Consider the following 15,256-nt stretch of genomic DNA (forward strand, 5'->3'; position numbering starts at 1 on the left):
GAATAAACTGTATCAGTTTTACAAATACTAAGAAATACTGCAAAACTGCTGCTGTCAGCAGGAGCTGACAAGCACCTGAGTAGGTTTGGATCTTCAGATTATAGTTCTGTGTTGGTAATGAATCAAAACCAGTCTGTCAGTAGAAAAGGATCACAGTGCCTGTTTCTATAAGACAGGTGAAGGTCTTCCTCTGTAGTCAGGAATACTCCTATTTGCAGTTTTAGGCCTAGTTTTTAGTTCCAAATTTCAGGTAATGAGATGTGAACAATAAGTCGATTCACAGAAGAGAGAAATAGTGACTGTCAGATGTCTAAAAATTCTTCCCTGATGAAAAAGCATGTATTATCGAAATATTCTGACTGAGACAAAATGCTGAAAAACTAAAGTTTCTTCTTAAATACTTAAAACATGATTGGAAAGGAAGTGATTTTTCATTATTACAGAAAACTGTAGAAAATGCATTGTAGAAAATACAGGAACAGATGTTCTTAGCAACAAGTTAGCAATAAGGAAATATCTTCTAATATGGAGTAGAAAGCCTTACAGGGGATGACAGCAGTCTCCAAGAAACAGTGACTGAGTAAATCTCAAAAATAAAATGGGTTTTGTTGACATGATAATGGGTGGAGAGGAACAAAGATTGCTCATGACTAGGTATAGGTAATTATCAGAGAACTGTTGATTAAAGAGTATCTGTGTGGACAAAAGAGGAATGCTGTATGCAATACACTTGACATTTTATGATATTTTTGGAACCATCTCCCAAGTGTTCTTGTTTGGGATCAGAGGGACTACAGGCAGGATCAGCAGGCTCTTGCATATTTGAAAATTGTCTGTAGCAGAGGGTCAAAGGGTTATAGTTAACAACTTGGCATGTGCAGACAACTGGTGTTCAAAACAAAGCTCCAGGGCTGATATTATTTAGTGTTTTCTGGATCAACCTGGGTGATGAGACAGTGGATGTGGGTAACACTGAGTGAAGAAGGCTAAACTAATACTTTCAGACAAAAGAGATGTTAATAAACTTGAAGTGTGGGCCAACAGAAATCTCGTGCAGTTTGTCGAAGAGAAGTGCCAGGTTCTCTTGAAGTGCACAGTCCAGTTAATGACTGGTCTGACCTGGACAGGACCTGGACATCGTGGTGACTTTCCTAACTGCTGTATCCTTAAAGACAAGCTGCTTTGTCCAGAGCATGACCATGAATAAATCTCTGTAAGGGTTGGGGTTGTCAACTGGAATTTTTTGGTTTTCCAACCAAGTACTGATGTAGCAAAAACCGAGCACAGCAGCAGTGTCTGGAGTCACTCGCACAAGGCATATCACCATTTTTCGAAGTTGTCTTCCTCCAGACAATATTCAATAAATTCCTACAGAAATGCTCACATTAGATTTGGAATACTATGCCTTAGAGAGACAATTTGGACAAGGCAGTACTTCAGCTGCTTTTAAGTACTTACAATTCTATAAGGGTTGGTAGAGTTCAGTTGCAAAACCTTCTGCCCAGACCAGCTCTGCACGAGCCCAGGTGACAAGAGGAGCTGCTCAGTGCCAGCTGTGCAAAAAATGTGGTGCTTACAATTCTTTCTGGATTCTTCTTTCTAGCTTAATCAAGGGACAGTGCATCATGAGACCTGTGCTGTTTCAAATGGTAATTTAGAAAGTAGAGAAAGGATTTGAGAGAAGCAAAGCTCCTGAGCATCCATGTCAGCTGGGGTTGCTGAGTAGCTGCATTTCTGTTTGCTGTGTCTCCAACACAATGCAGAAGCAGATTTGCATGGTGGGCTACTGAGCTCAGAGCTCCACAGGCCACCCTGGAGCACTTGTTAGTGCACTCTTTGGTGTCTTCCTCAGAGAAGCCCAGAATAGCCATGGCCAGAATTTGCTGCACATTGTTGTCCTTGCCCCACTGTACAGGGGGACCCTGTCCCTTCTCTGCCATATCCTATAGAAGTTTAATGTGAAGAACTGAGTATTTCATTAAGTTCCCAGCACCCCAAACCTGATCTAGGAATTGCTCCTGCCTTTTTTACTGTACCTATTCAGCTATACTTGCTGTACCAGATGTTTAGTGAGCTGCAAGATTTCAGCTTGTGCATGGAGTGATGGGGGTGAGGCCATGCAAGCCTTCCTCACTCAGACAACATGCCCACCAGACAGTTTTTGGAAGATTTTACCTCTCTGTGGGTCATCTGCTCTGTAAGCCACTCTGTGAATGGTACACTGCATCCTCAAAGGTGCAGCCTAAGATGCTGGACCATGACAGAAGTCTTTTCTTGATTTATCAATCCCTGCGTAGTTTCTGAATTTGGCAGCAAGGAAGTTGGAAACAGCCCAAACCTGGGCTACAGCCCAGACTCTCATATCTCTGACCAGCTGGAGTGGTTAAATAAAAAGATGAGAATGGGTCACTCCACCTCTGACTCTCTGAATTAGCAGGGAAATACTAAATTATTTATTAGTGTACCAGTCATGAAATTAGATTTGTGATATTTGCTACTTTTGCTTGGACAATATAAAGCATTTCTGCACCTATGCTACTGCCAGAAGATTCCTTCCAAATGGTAAATCCAAACATGCAGTTATTGACTTTTGTGCCTTAGTCTTAAAATCAGAGCTTTGTGTGCTTAAAAAATTTGTTACCAAAATGATGTGCTGGTCTACTCTATTTTAGTAAGCATGGCTTTCTAGCACAGCTTACTTGCTGAAAAGAGGGTGGGGTATGTGGGACGGAGAAACGGAGCACAAAGACCACTGGGGTAGATTTAGTGGTTTAAGACCTGCCAAAGAAGTCAGATCTTGTGAAGTTTACAAAGGCAGGTACCAGATGATCCCATCTCCATGCTGTAGGAGTTGAATACTCTCCATCCAGGTTCTTTCAGATATTGTGTCAGGAGTGTTTAATGTTTCATTTAAAATTTTCCTGATGAGTGTATTCAGTGTTACATCGTATTTTTAATTAGCAGAAGGACACTACTGAAATTACAGGCAATCATAATAAAGCATCTGCAATATACACTTGAATCACTGTAGAAATTAAATTCTTTTTACTGGTGTCTATATGCTCAATATCAATGCTGCCTCCCATGCTCAGTCCCTCTGAAGGAATATGTTGGTTGGTCATCTCAAGCCTGTTGCTATCTCGAAACTTTTCTTTTTGTTCTCCGGTTTTCACAAGTTATATTGGGCTGGTTCATATGTACATGGCCCATCCTCCCCACCCCACATTTTCATCCGGCTCACTCAGGAAAACATTATTCTTTGTTAATCATCTGAAGAAATCTGATGATTCGCTGGAGCAGCTCTCTTGTCTAGAACCATGGTAACCCTTCAGTGTCCCTGATGATGAAATAAGTGCAGTTTGCTTTACAGTGCAGTAATTCCCCAGGTTTCCTCACAGTGCGTTATTCCTCCAGCTCCTTGTGGTTTTGCCCTTCTCCTCTGAGCTCTCCTCTCTTGTGGGAATGCATTGGTCCCTCAAAAGTGCTCAGGTTTTCAGTACAAGGGAAGAATTTATTTCTTTCCTCCAGATGAGATCGATCTTTTCAGCATGGCAGATCACAAGAGCACGAATACAGGGAAAAGCAGGGATCTGTACAACCTGCTCTCATTCACAGAGGTCATACTGCATTTCCATTCTTCCTTTAAGACTGACAGACAATAATTTGAAAAGAGAAAGAAGAACCAGATGCCAGTGGGTGGAACATAAGGAATATAAAACCTGATCCAATACCTACTCTAAATTCAAAACTATTAGTTTAAAACTACTATTGTATTTCCAGAATTTTCTTCATATATATCTTTAAAATAAATCTAACAACATTTTTTTTACTAATGTTGACCTAAATTCAATCCCTGAAATCTAGTAAAATATAATGAATTATTTTTTGAGATGTTACAATTTTAAAAGAGTATGTAGAAATTATGTTTACATTTAATACATAAAAGGACATGAGAAAAGTAATATTATTAATGTATCCTTTTTTTCCAGTTTTACCAGTCCAGGGTATTTTTACATTATCACCTTTGGAACATCCTAAGACAAAGACCACTTCTGACTTTCACAGAAGATAATTTAGAATATCTTTTGTTTCCAGTATTTATGTGCACACACACACAAACACACACACACAAAGCTTGAAAATCCTAATCTATACTAAGGAGTGATTTTATTACTAATCAAGGAGCAGAAATTTCAGTCTATACTTATAGTAAAGGACATTTGGTAAAAAATTAGGACCCAAAAACTTACCCTAGTGCAGTAATTCAAAATGAGCAAAATTACCAGAAGTCACAAACTAGTATAATTTTAATATTATAAAAAACAATTCCATTCCACTTTCTGGTTTATATATGTTTACAGACAAAAAGCTGCTGATGTAAAATTCGGATATTTAAGAAATGGGAGTGGTATAGCAAAATAAAGAAAACTATATAATTAAACATTGTGGAAAATTATTTAAAGCTACTAAGAGGTGTCAAATGATTAAATATTCTATAAACCAAGGTTTATAGCACTTTGAATACAAAATAACCGAAAGTAAAAATTAATAATATGAAAATGACAGGAATTTGAAATAATTCACACCAACCCCTACCAGTGAAAAAATAATTAATATGCACATGCACATGGGAAACGGCTTATAGAAATCTAAGTGGGAGGAAGCTTTCCAACTCTGTGAACACGTACGTCGGTGGAATTTTTTCGTGGAGGCGGTTTACTCTTCGGTTTACTCGTCAGACCTTAGAGCATCCTAAATGGAAAGAACGATCATTGTTTCGTCATGAGTGACGCAGCCAGGGAAAATTGGCGGGAACCCCGCCTCCGCTTTGCAGTCCTCAACAAGGTCGGATTTCACCGTATAAAAACCACGGCACGGGCGGCGCTGGCTCACAGCAGCAGCGGCAGCAGCAGCGCAATCATGTCTGGTCGGGGCAAAGGTGGCAAGGGGCTCGGCAAGGGCGGCGCTAAGCGCCACCGCAAGGTGCTGCGCGACAACATCCAGGGCATCACCAAGCCGGCCATCCGCCGCCTGGCTCGGCGCGGCGGCGTCAAGCGCATCTCGGGGCTCATCTACGAGGAGACGCGCGGTGTGCTCAAGGTGTTCCTGGAGAACGTGATCCGCGACGCCGTCACCTACACGGAGCACGCCAAGAGGAAGACGGTCACGGCCATGGACGTGGTCTACGCCCTCAAGCGCCAGGGTCGCACTCTCTACGGCTTTGGCGGCTAAAGATTTGTGCTCCTATCGGCCACCACGACAAAAGACCCAAAGGCTCTTTTAAGAGCCGCCCACTTAAGCTAAAAAAGAGCTGTGTCGCTTTGACCTGAAACATTTATGTCTTTAAAGGGTGAAACTCACAATTGTTCGTATATTGCTCTATAAATTCTGTTAGACACTTTAAAGATTTAGTAAGTAAAATATAATTTTGCTGCTAAGACGCTAAAAGCATTATTAGTCAAGATTGTGGAACACGTGATGCTGTTGATCTAAGAAAGTTGTAAACAACAAAGAGATCTAAATGTAGTTCGGTGTCTCCCTGCGGGCTTTTCATCTGCGGGAGGGATTTTGCCCCCCACTACGTAAATAGTAGGAGTATATATCTATTTACGTCTCCTATAATGCGAAGTGAGAGAGGTATCAGCTGCTCGGTCCCTTCTTAACGTTGCCCTTTGTCCTCTAAATGTGGGTAGGGAATTGCCCATTGTTTGTGCTGCCCCTGTGTTTCCCCTGAAAGCCCTTCTGCGATCGGGCTCCAAGCACAGCTACCTCGGGTAGGGAAATATTACATATACGGTGAGGAAAAAGGAAAACTCAGCTTATGCCTTGATGTACTCCAGCAGCAGCCTAATGATTCTTAGAATGCTCAAGGATTCAGTAATTTGAAAGCTCTCCCTCTTAGATTAGAAAACGTGCATTTGCAATTAATTTTGGCCCCGAAACATTTACGCCACCAGATAAAAGTTGCCCTAAGTGGAACCCAACCTCTCCAACCAAAGCTTTAATCACAATACACAACCCCACGCCACGCACCCCATAGTAGTGAAAATCCAAGCCCCAAAATACAAGATTCCTATTTGGGAAAAAGAATAAAGTGAATTAAAGGGGAAAGATTATGCATTCAGCTCGGAGTAATTTGCAAGTTCTCATTTCCCGTATGAACATTTCTCCGTAAAGGTCTCATTTTTTGAGGGACACTGTGAAAATTGCTAAAAAAGAAATCACCCGTAAAACAAAAGCGGGGAAGGGGGTGGGGGAGCTCAGAGCCGGCAGCCGTTGGGGAGAGCGCGCGCAATCCAGGCGGGCTTTTCGAATTTGAATCCAACCAATGAGAGCGGCGCATTCCCAGCAGCCAATCAGAGAGCGCGAACCCTCTATAAAAGCAGCCTCGGCGGGCCGCGCTCTTATTTCTTCACTCCGGTGTCAGGAGATCGCTGGGTGTTCTTTGAGCGATGGCCCGTACGAAGCAGACCGCGCGTAAATCCACGGGCGGGAAGGCGCCCCGCAAGCAGCTGGCCACCAAGGCTGCCCGCAAGAGCGCGCCGGCCACGGGCGGTGTCAAGAAGCCGCACCGCTACCGGCCCGGCACGGTGGCGCTGCGCGAGATCCGGCGCTACCAGAAGTCCACGGAGCTGCTGATCCGCAAGCTGCCCTTCCAGCGCCTGGTGCGCGAGATCGCGCAGGACTTCAAGACCGACCTGCGCTTCCAGAGCTCGGCCGTCATGGCGCTGCAGGAGGCCAGCGAGGCCTACCTGGTGGGGCTCTTCGAGGACACCAACCTGTGCGCCATCCACGCCAAGCGCGTCACCATCATGCCCAAGGACATCCAGCTGGCCCGCCGCATCCGCGGGGAGCGCGCCTGAGTCTCCTGCCGCAGCTCCTCAAGTAATTTTCCCATACCCTAAAGGCTCTTTTAAGAGCCACTACATTACACAAGAGAGTTGAAACACTGCCTTCCTTACAATTATGAGACAGGGATTCTGACGTTCTTTAAAGTTATTGTAAATCCGATGCAAGCATGCCAGTAATTCCAAGTATTTGTCTTGCTGCTTCCTTGTTGACGGAGTTTTGGGTGCTCCTTTAATGCGGTGCTTGAAAATTCCCCTCAATTATACAGAAAGTAAACTGCACAAAGCAAAGAAGTGTTCAGATACAGTAAATGACAAATATCCTACTAGGACAGAATCCTTGCTTTTCCCTGCCCCTCTTCCCCCTTTCCCTTTTAGATTACAGAACGTAAAATAGTCTATTTGGAATATTCGATGTTTCACTTTAAATCATTGTGGAAGATATGGCGTGATTTAGCATTGAAAAACATCAAATTTTCCAACATCTTTTTTATTATTATACTCTAGTTGCTTTTACTTAGGAATTTCAATCATTTAATTTGGATTTTTATGTGTGTGTGTGTGTGTGTTAGGACAGGACAGGTTGGAGAAGATGACTCAGGAGAACCTGGAAATGCAAAGAAAATCCTGTGCTTGTTTCCAACACGTCACCTCTCTATTTCCCCAATACACGGAGAACAGTTTCACAGAGAATGTTGTGTGTCTTCTGTTCGGGACCATATCAGCTGAGGAAAAGAAAGTGGCTGTCAAGGCTTGGCAGATTTAGCCAATGGCAGACCTGTAGGAAATACTGTTTTGAGAGTTAAAGACAAATGTTTTGTATTTTATGACAAGAAAACTGAGTCAGTAGAAGAACATGCACAGGGAGATCAAAGGGCAAGACTTAGCAGAATTTAGTAGATTCGATAAACCTTTTTAGTCAGAAAATTCCAGTTGGCCTGTAGTTCAATTTTTGGTTATGCCAAGTCTCACAGACTGTCCCTGTTTTAGTATTTTAGAGAGGTCAAGTTTTCTACAAATCCACAAATAAAGCACTGAGATTTCTACTGATTATTCTTCTTCACTGTCACAACTTTTCCTCTCCTTGACATTGGACTCCAGCCTGTCCAACACCCTTCTGTAAATGTTACCAGCCATATTGTTGTGAAATTAAAATTCGAGTGATTGAGTATAGCATGTGGCGAGCCCTGTAAGAGGTTTCAAATGTTTGTTGTTGTTGTTTTTTAGGTTTTTTTTAAACAATACACACAAGGTAAATATGGTATAGACAAGAAACATTCATAGCATACTGATACAGCTATGAGAGTACCTATAAACACATATATGTAAATGTTACATACCTGTATACACACCTTCATGTGCTCTTTTTCCATTCACAAATGTTAATTCTTTTCAGATCTATCAATCTTTCTGGCTCCCCTCTGCTTCAGCACCATCTGGCATGTTTTTCCGCAGTTCCAATATTATAGAGTGTCTAAAAAAACCAGAAAGTGTTCCACAGCTGGAACTAAATGATCACTCTGTCTCTTTTACTTGAAACGGTTCTATTATCTTTTATTCTTTCATTTATACATCACCACTTGCAGAGTAAAGGGTGAGAATTTAGACAGTGGCAGTGCTCCTGCTGGAAGAGTACACAGACTGTGCCTAAGTGTAATTAAAAAAAAACTACAGTAGTTTCACGAATACAAGCCGCACGGATTATAAGCCGCACCCCCGGTGCCTCGACAATGTTGCTGTCTTTGTCAATAGATAAGCCGCACCCCGAATATTAGCCGCACTTTCGTTCGTCGCGAGAATCCGTGCGCAGCTTTCACAAATTGGCCAATTAGTAACAGGATCGCGGCATAGCGGGCTTTACTGGCTCGGGGCGGGGCCAGGCAGGCTCGGCCCGCTCATGGTTGCCGACGGGGCCGGGTGGCCCAGCTCAGCGCCACGGCTCGGCGGGGCTGGCCGGGTGGTGCTGCCGCCGCCGCCGGGCTCACTGGCCCCCCTCTCCCGTCAGCACCGCCCCGCTGCCGCGTTCGCTCGCCCGGCTGGCAGGGCTGCCGCCGCCGGGCTCGCCGTCCGCCCCGCTGCCGCTTTCGCTCGCCCCGCGCCGCGCCTCGCGAGCGCCGCGCCCGCCCCGCGGCGCTTTCGCGGCTCGCGGCGGCGCTTTCGCGGCTCGCGGTTCGCGGCTCGCGGTTCGCGGTTCGCGGCTCGCGGCGGCGCTTTCGCGGCTCGCGGTTCGCGGCTCGCGGTTCGCGGCTCGCCGGGCGGCGCTTTCGCGAGCGCCGCTTTCGCTCGCCCCGCCGGCAGGGCTGCCGCCGCCGCCACCAGGCTCGCCAGCCGCCCCCTCCCGTCTGCACCGCCGCCGCGTTTCCTCGCCCTGGCCGGCACTGCAGGCCCCCGCACCGCCGGGCTCCCCCACGCTGCTGGCCCCGATTATGCTGGGCTTCCCCCGCTGCCAGGCAGCCCCACCCGCCGGCCTTCCTGCTTCTGCCATGCTCCCCTGCACTGCTAGCCCCAGTTCTCCCGGGCTCCCCCGCCCTGCTGGCTCAGGCTCTGCCGCCCGCCCCCGACACTGCTGGCCCCGCCTCTGCCAGGCTTTCCCACCTCTGCCGGGGCCGGCCGGGCTCCAGCTTGGCTTGGGGCTGCCGCGGGCTCTCACTTCCGTGTTGGCAGCTTTTAGAATTTTGTTAATAGATTAGCCGCCCCGGAATATTAGCCGCACTTCTGGGTTTCCACCAAAATTTTGGTCAAATTGGTGCGGCTTGTATTCGTGAAATTACTGTACATTATTATAATATTAAAATTAACAATACATCTGCCTACTTTATTACTTAAACTTCATAACTAGACCCAAACTCAAGGTCAGTTAAAGTCTTAAAAGGGCTAAAACCTTGGAAGTGTTACAATTGTAAATAAAGAGGCAGGGGTCACTGGTGCCTGCTAACTGTGCACATCCAGAAGAGCCTTCCCTTACCTGTCTGTGGAATCTGCTCTCAAAATTGAATGAGGAAATCATTCATTAGGACTGGTAAATTGTTAATAACTTCTCTGTGTTCTCAGGTCGTACACCAGTGATATCCAGTAAAATTCCTAAAAGGGACTGGGTAGAATCTAACAGCAGTGCCATGGTGCTACTTGTTAGAAATAGTACAGAGTTTCTTGATTTGTTTATTTTTCCTAATTAGTGCTGAGTATGCTCTGTTGCATCTGAAGCAGAAGGAAGAAAGAAAGACTGAGGTTATCCTTGTGTTTACTCTTTTCTCTCACTTTTAAGAAAACATGGGACTTTTATGGCCTACTGAAATATTTCCTTCTCTCCCCAGGCTGTTAACTGAAAGTTTCTTATAACATCATGCCGCTTAATCAAGACAAGGAGAAATCTTCATCATGTTACAATATACAACTCTGCTTCCATTCCAACCTTGTTCCAAAATCAGGCCATGACGATCAATAAATTAATTCAGAGGGTTTTATGTGTGAGGAAGAAAAAAGAAGGGAGAAAATAAAGAGAGAGATAAGAAGCAGAACACCCCAAACAAATCATCATGCTGCCTGATGGCTACACTCAGCAAGTCTTTCTATTTTCTTATCCCAACCACACAAGTGCTGTCTCTGACAGATGGGGTCTGCAGCACAGCATCTCCAAGCAGGCAACTAGTGCCCAGAAACCTCTAACGACAACAGGAGGCCACTCTGCCTTCTACCAGCAGCCTTCAAGTGCTCTCCAGTCCTCAGAACTACTGCATCCCAACTACCAGATGTGAAAAGAAGAGAAAAGAAAGGGAGATGGTTCCAAAAACGACTGGAAAAACTTCAGCTATTAATAAATTCAAGGTTTAATTTTTAACTTCCTATTTTGATTTCAGATGCTTGTTAGTTTAACCTTGTCTCATGGTAAGAATTCAAAGTTAGGTCTCCAGAAGGTTGAAAAATGCAGGTGTATCTATCTGTCCTTTCAGCAACTCATGAAGAATCCTAAAGAACTGGCTGCAGAAATGACAACTCAACATACATCAGAAATGGTGATCACTATCAGAGAAATGCAAGTTCAAAGACAAACGCTTTTACTCTTATTAGTGGAAGAATACATAAATTTTTGCTCCATGGATTTTATAAAATTTATACGAAAAGAACCGTCTACAAAAACAAACAAAACAAAAACCAACAACTGACCAAATGAAAAGAGATCCCATCTACACCTTTTCCTCCCCCAGTTTTGTAATAGTATGTCAGCAAATCTGGAAGTTTGGTAAGTTATTCCTCTCTACAGTACTTTTGAATCAGTTTCTTGGCCTTTTCAGTCATTTTTCTGTGCTGCAAGAAGCCTCATGCACCTTGTGTCATTAGCATGGCTGTGCATTGTTTTGAGACCAGATACAACAATATATATCATACCTGAGATAATCCAAACTGATTTGTTGAGAAGGATGTTGTTCCTGCTGTTAAAAATTGTTGGAGCAAGGCAGCAGCTCCCTTAAGGCAACGTGTTAGGTAAATTCGGCAGTAACACACGGCGGTAACTTAGGAAGTTTCTGCGATTGGTTTGAACCAGCCAGGGTTTAAGGTGCAGCTTTTCTGAGCATGGGTCCACTCCAGACCCAGCAATATCCGTGTCAGCCGCCTACACCGCCCCCACTATTCTCCTCAAAGCCGCTACACATTTATCAGTCACAGTGATGTAAACTCCACTATCCTGCCTGAGGCTCTCTAATCATCCTCCCTTAACGTATGGAATCATCTCGCATCTCTCCCACCCGGTTTGTCTCCTGCCCCCATTGAGCTTTCACAAAGCACTTATTGCTGTTTTACTTGGTAAAACACGCGGCAAGAATTTAAAACAAAAACAATTAAACAGCATTGCAACTCTTTTTAGTGAAAACGTAGTGGCTCTTAAAAGAGCCTTTGGGTTTATGTGGCCTGAAACAGGAGACTCAGGCGCGCTCCCCGCGGATGCGGCGGGCCAGCTGGATGTCCTTGGGCATGATGGTGACGCGCTTGGCGTGGATGGCGCACAGGTTGGTGTCCTCGAAGAGCCCCACCAGGTAGGCCTCGCTGGCCTCCTGCAGCGCCATGACGGCCGAGCTCTGGAAGCGCAGGTCGGTCTTGAAGTCCTGCGCGATCTCGCGCACCAGGCGCTGGAAGGGCAGCTTGCGGATCAGCAGCTCCGTGGACTTCTGGTAGCGCCGGATCTCGCGCAGCGCCACCGTGCCGGGCCGGTAGCGGTGCGGCTTCTTGACGCCGCCCGTGGCCGGCGCGCTCTTGCGGGCAGCCTTGGTGGCCAGCTGCTTGCGGGGCGCCTTCCCGCCCGTGGATTTACGCGCGGTCTGCTTCGTACGGGCCATCGCAAAACACCGCCAGAACCTCCAACGGAGAGCACGAACTGAGCGAAGCACTGCGTGGATCGCCGGCATTTATAGAGCTGCGGCGTCGCTGATTGGCCACAAGGAGCGCGCTCTCATTGGCTGCCGTGCGATCTCAGCGCGACCGCGCGCGCTCCTTGCGGCTCCAGAGCCTGACCCGGGCCGGGAATTTCGGACCCAGTGCTCGCGTCCCTTGTGCTTTCCCGGCTCCGCATCTCTGCCAGTCTCCTGACGGATCGTGAACAGCGTAGAGCCTAAATTCAGCAGTTATTTGCACTTTGTTTTTCTTACTTTGTATCTTTGTTGTGTTTGGCTTTGCTTTTTGGAAATGACGGGCCGATTACAAAAGAAGGAAAAGGTTCTTTCAGCTCCTTACATGAATAAGCACGTTATTCCCAAAGACACAAAGGATAGACAGGCTTGTACCTTGAATCAGAGGCACTCAAAAAAATACAGAAACACAAATTTGTAGCTATGATAAGTATTTAACAAGCTGTAGTGGTTGAAATAATTTTTAAGGCTACTTTCTCCTCGGTTTTCGTGTTTCAATTTTGCCAGCAAGTTCTTAATGAGAAGCTTTACACATCGGGCAACATCGTGATAGTGGTAACACTCAGGCCATGAACTTTTTAGGTTTTTTTTTTGGGGGGGGGGGGGATGAAATTGATTGAAAAGGAATAGGTACTGGTTTCCTGTTTAATTTTTCCCTGCTCACGAATGTGTAAGAAAACCAAACGTGCCTACATATATTCATTGATACAATTATTTGCAATTTCCAAATGTTTTTCAGAGATCTTCTACAAAGTTAAAATTATTAAAACCTTCTAGGTTTCCAATTTGCTTTTATTGCCCCCTCCCATCCCCTCCTAGCCCTTCCCCTTCCCAACTACTCCCTTCCCCTCCCCTCCCCTTCCCTTCCCTTCCCACTAACCCCCCCAAATCATCACTAGAAAACTGTGGAAGATTTACTCTTTTATTTTATAAGTAAAAGAATCATAGACAATTGTGTGGGGGAGAGGGAATAGAAGAATCAGAAAGAAAATATTCATCTCGAAGCAACATTGATTTTCCCGTAAAAGAACAATTTGTTCGAATTTGTTACACGCAGCATAATACGAAACTAGTAAGGACACAAAGTAACATTTTAGCTGTTGTTTAAATGGGCGAACACGAAAAAAACGTCATTCCAGAGCTTTTAAACTGATTTTTATAAAAGTCGGAACACAAACCCCCCCCCCACCTTGTACAGCAAAAACGAATTCGCCGTTAACAAAAAATTTACACGTTCGGCAAGTACACACAGCTTTAGCAGCTGTACTTCAACAAGTTTAGTTAAATTATGCAACGACATAGTTGCTGCCCGGAAAACAGCTCTTTTAAAGGAAAAAATGGGTGGCTCTTAGAAGAGCCTTTGGGCGTTTGTCCGATGCTTTGACAGGAGAACAGAGCTTTAACCACCAAAGCCGTAGAGAGTGCGACCCTGGCGCTTGAGGGCGTAGACCACGTCCATGGCCGTGACCGTCTTCCTCTTGGCGTGCTCCGTGTAGGTGACGGCGTCACGGATCACGTTCTCCAGGAACACCTTGAGCACACCGCGCGTCTCCTCGTAGATGAGCCCCGAGATGCGCTTGACGCCGCCGCGCCGAGCCAGGCGGCGGATGGCCGGCTTGGTGATGCCCTGGATGTTGTCGCGCAGCACCTTGCGGTGGCGCTTGGCGCCGCCCTTGCCGAGCCCCTTACCGCCTTTGCCCCGACCAGACATGATTGCGCTGCTGCTGCCGCTGCTGCTGCCGCTGCTGCTGTGAGGCAGCGCCGCCCGCACCACGTTATTTATACAGTGAAATCCGACCTGGTTGAAGACTGGAGAAAAGGGGGCGGAGCCTCTATGTGGCTCCCGCCGTTTTCTCTCTCTCTACCGCGCAACCCCCAAGCCGAAAATTTCTGGTTTTGTATTCAATTCCCTTCCCCGGGTACAGCGGTTTCGGTGTCTCTGTCGCCTCTGTCGCTTTTCTGGTTCCTTTCTTGTGCTTCAGATAGCAAGGACGGCGCGTCTGTTTTTTATAATTATTAATGTATTTTTAAAGCTTATGTATCTCGTGATCATTTAGAAGAAAAAGCTCCTTCATAGAAAGTCACCACATTTATGGATTCATCTAAATTATGTTCTGATTTGTTATTTTCAAAAATGTATGATTTATGTATTTCAGTTTCGCTTGTAGGGATTCTCCTTTGCGGCTTTTCTGTTTGTACAGTTACTGCACTATTATAAAAAATGGATAATCTTGCAGCAAATTTTGTCCAATCGTGTTTCTGAGAAATTCTACCCGTCCTCGGTTTTTTTTCACATCTTAATTTCCCGCCATCTCTCAATGTTAACTCAAGGTGAATTTAGAATTACAGGTATGCTAGCCGAGATTTTACGTGTTCCACTTTTGTGTTTTAAGGTAAAAATATTCTTTTGGACGAATACTTTTACAGCGTTTTCCAATGCAGTGGTGGCATAGACAAGATCATGGCTAAAAATGCTCTAAAAATAAAGTGATTTAAAATAGGAGCGGTTTTGCATTTCTCGCGTATTTATTAATTCTGGGTTTGCTGTCTTCAGCGGAGGAAAATATTCTGAGATTTTGCTGTTGAAATCAAGCAGTTTTTAGCAAAAATTATTCGGTTAACCGTTTTCTACCTGAAAATTATCTGGAACGATAAAAGTTTCCTATATTGAGTGTTTGACGCCCTCTCATGGATGTTTTTTGATTGCTTGATAGGGTTTTTTTTCCTACTGGCTGGACAGCTTCATGTAATGAAGGCTTTCATGAGGATACAACAAAAGATTGAACAATGATCAATTTATCTTCCCATATACTACAGATAAATATGTTGCACTTAGCAGAGAAATCAGTGTTCAACGGCCCGTCTCTCACTGATAAATGACAACAATGGGATCTGTCACATGTTCATGCACGTTCTTTTCACATGGGCCCAAAGGAATCCCAAATAAGGCAAGACAAATACCAAAACCCTGAAAGATATCCTAACATTTCAAACATCTAACAAAGG

At 45.1% G+C, this 15,256-nt stretch overlaps 4 protein-coding genes across 4 annotated transcripts; 2 read left to right on the forward strand and 2 right to left on the reverse strand.

The window, feature by feature from the left end:
- The first annotated feature begins 4,907 nt into the window (after nt 1-4,907).
- Nucleotides 4,908-5,363, forward strand: LOC116996084 (histone H4). Its single transcript, XM_033059257.1, has one exon. The coding sequence runs from the start codon at nt 4,921-4,923 to the stop codon at nt 5,230-5,232; it is 312 nt and encodes a 103-aa protein (XP_032915148.1). The 5' UTR covers nt 4,908-4,920; the 3' UTR covers nt 5,233-5,363.
- Nucleotides 5,364-6,446: 1,083 nt separating this feature from the next.
- Nucleotides 6,447-6,863, forward strand: LOC116996095 (histone H3). Its single transcript, XM_033059267.1, has one exon. The coding sequence runs from the start codon at nt 6,453-6,455 to the stop codon at nt 6,861-6,863; it is 411 nt and encodes a 136-aa protein (XP_032915158.1). The 5' UTR covers nt 6,447-6,452.
- Nucleotides 6,864-11,708: 4,845 nt separating this feature from the next.
- On the reverse strand, nt 11,709-12,181 carry LOC116996057 (histone H3). Its single transcript, XM_033059229.2, has one exon. The coding sequence runs from the start codon at nt 12,179-12,181 to the stop codon at nt 11,771-11,773; it is 411 nt and encodes a 136-aa protein (XP_032915120.1). The 3' UTR covers nt 11,709-11,770.
- Nucleotides 12,182-13,158: 977 nt separating this feature from the next.
- On the reverse strand, nt 13,159-13,977 carry LOC116996082 (histone H4). The gene has a single exon (XM_033059255.2). The coding sequence runs from the start codon at nt 13,959-13,961 to the stop codon at nt 13,650-13,652; it is 312 nt and encodes a 103-aa protein (XP_032915146.1). The 5' UTR covers nt 13,962-13,977; the 3' UTR covers nt 13,159-13,649.
- Between the last annotated feature and the right edge of the window lie 1,279 nt (nt 13,978-15,256).

This window comes from Catharus ustulatus, chromosome 4 (assembly GCF_009819885.2).
Source record: "Catharus ustulatus isolate bCatUst1 chromosome 4, bCatUst1.pri.v2, whole genome shotgun sequence".
Taxonomy (NCBI): domain Eukaryota; kingdom Metazoa; phylum Chordata; class Aves; order Passeriformes; family Turdidae; genus Catharus; species Catharus ustulatus.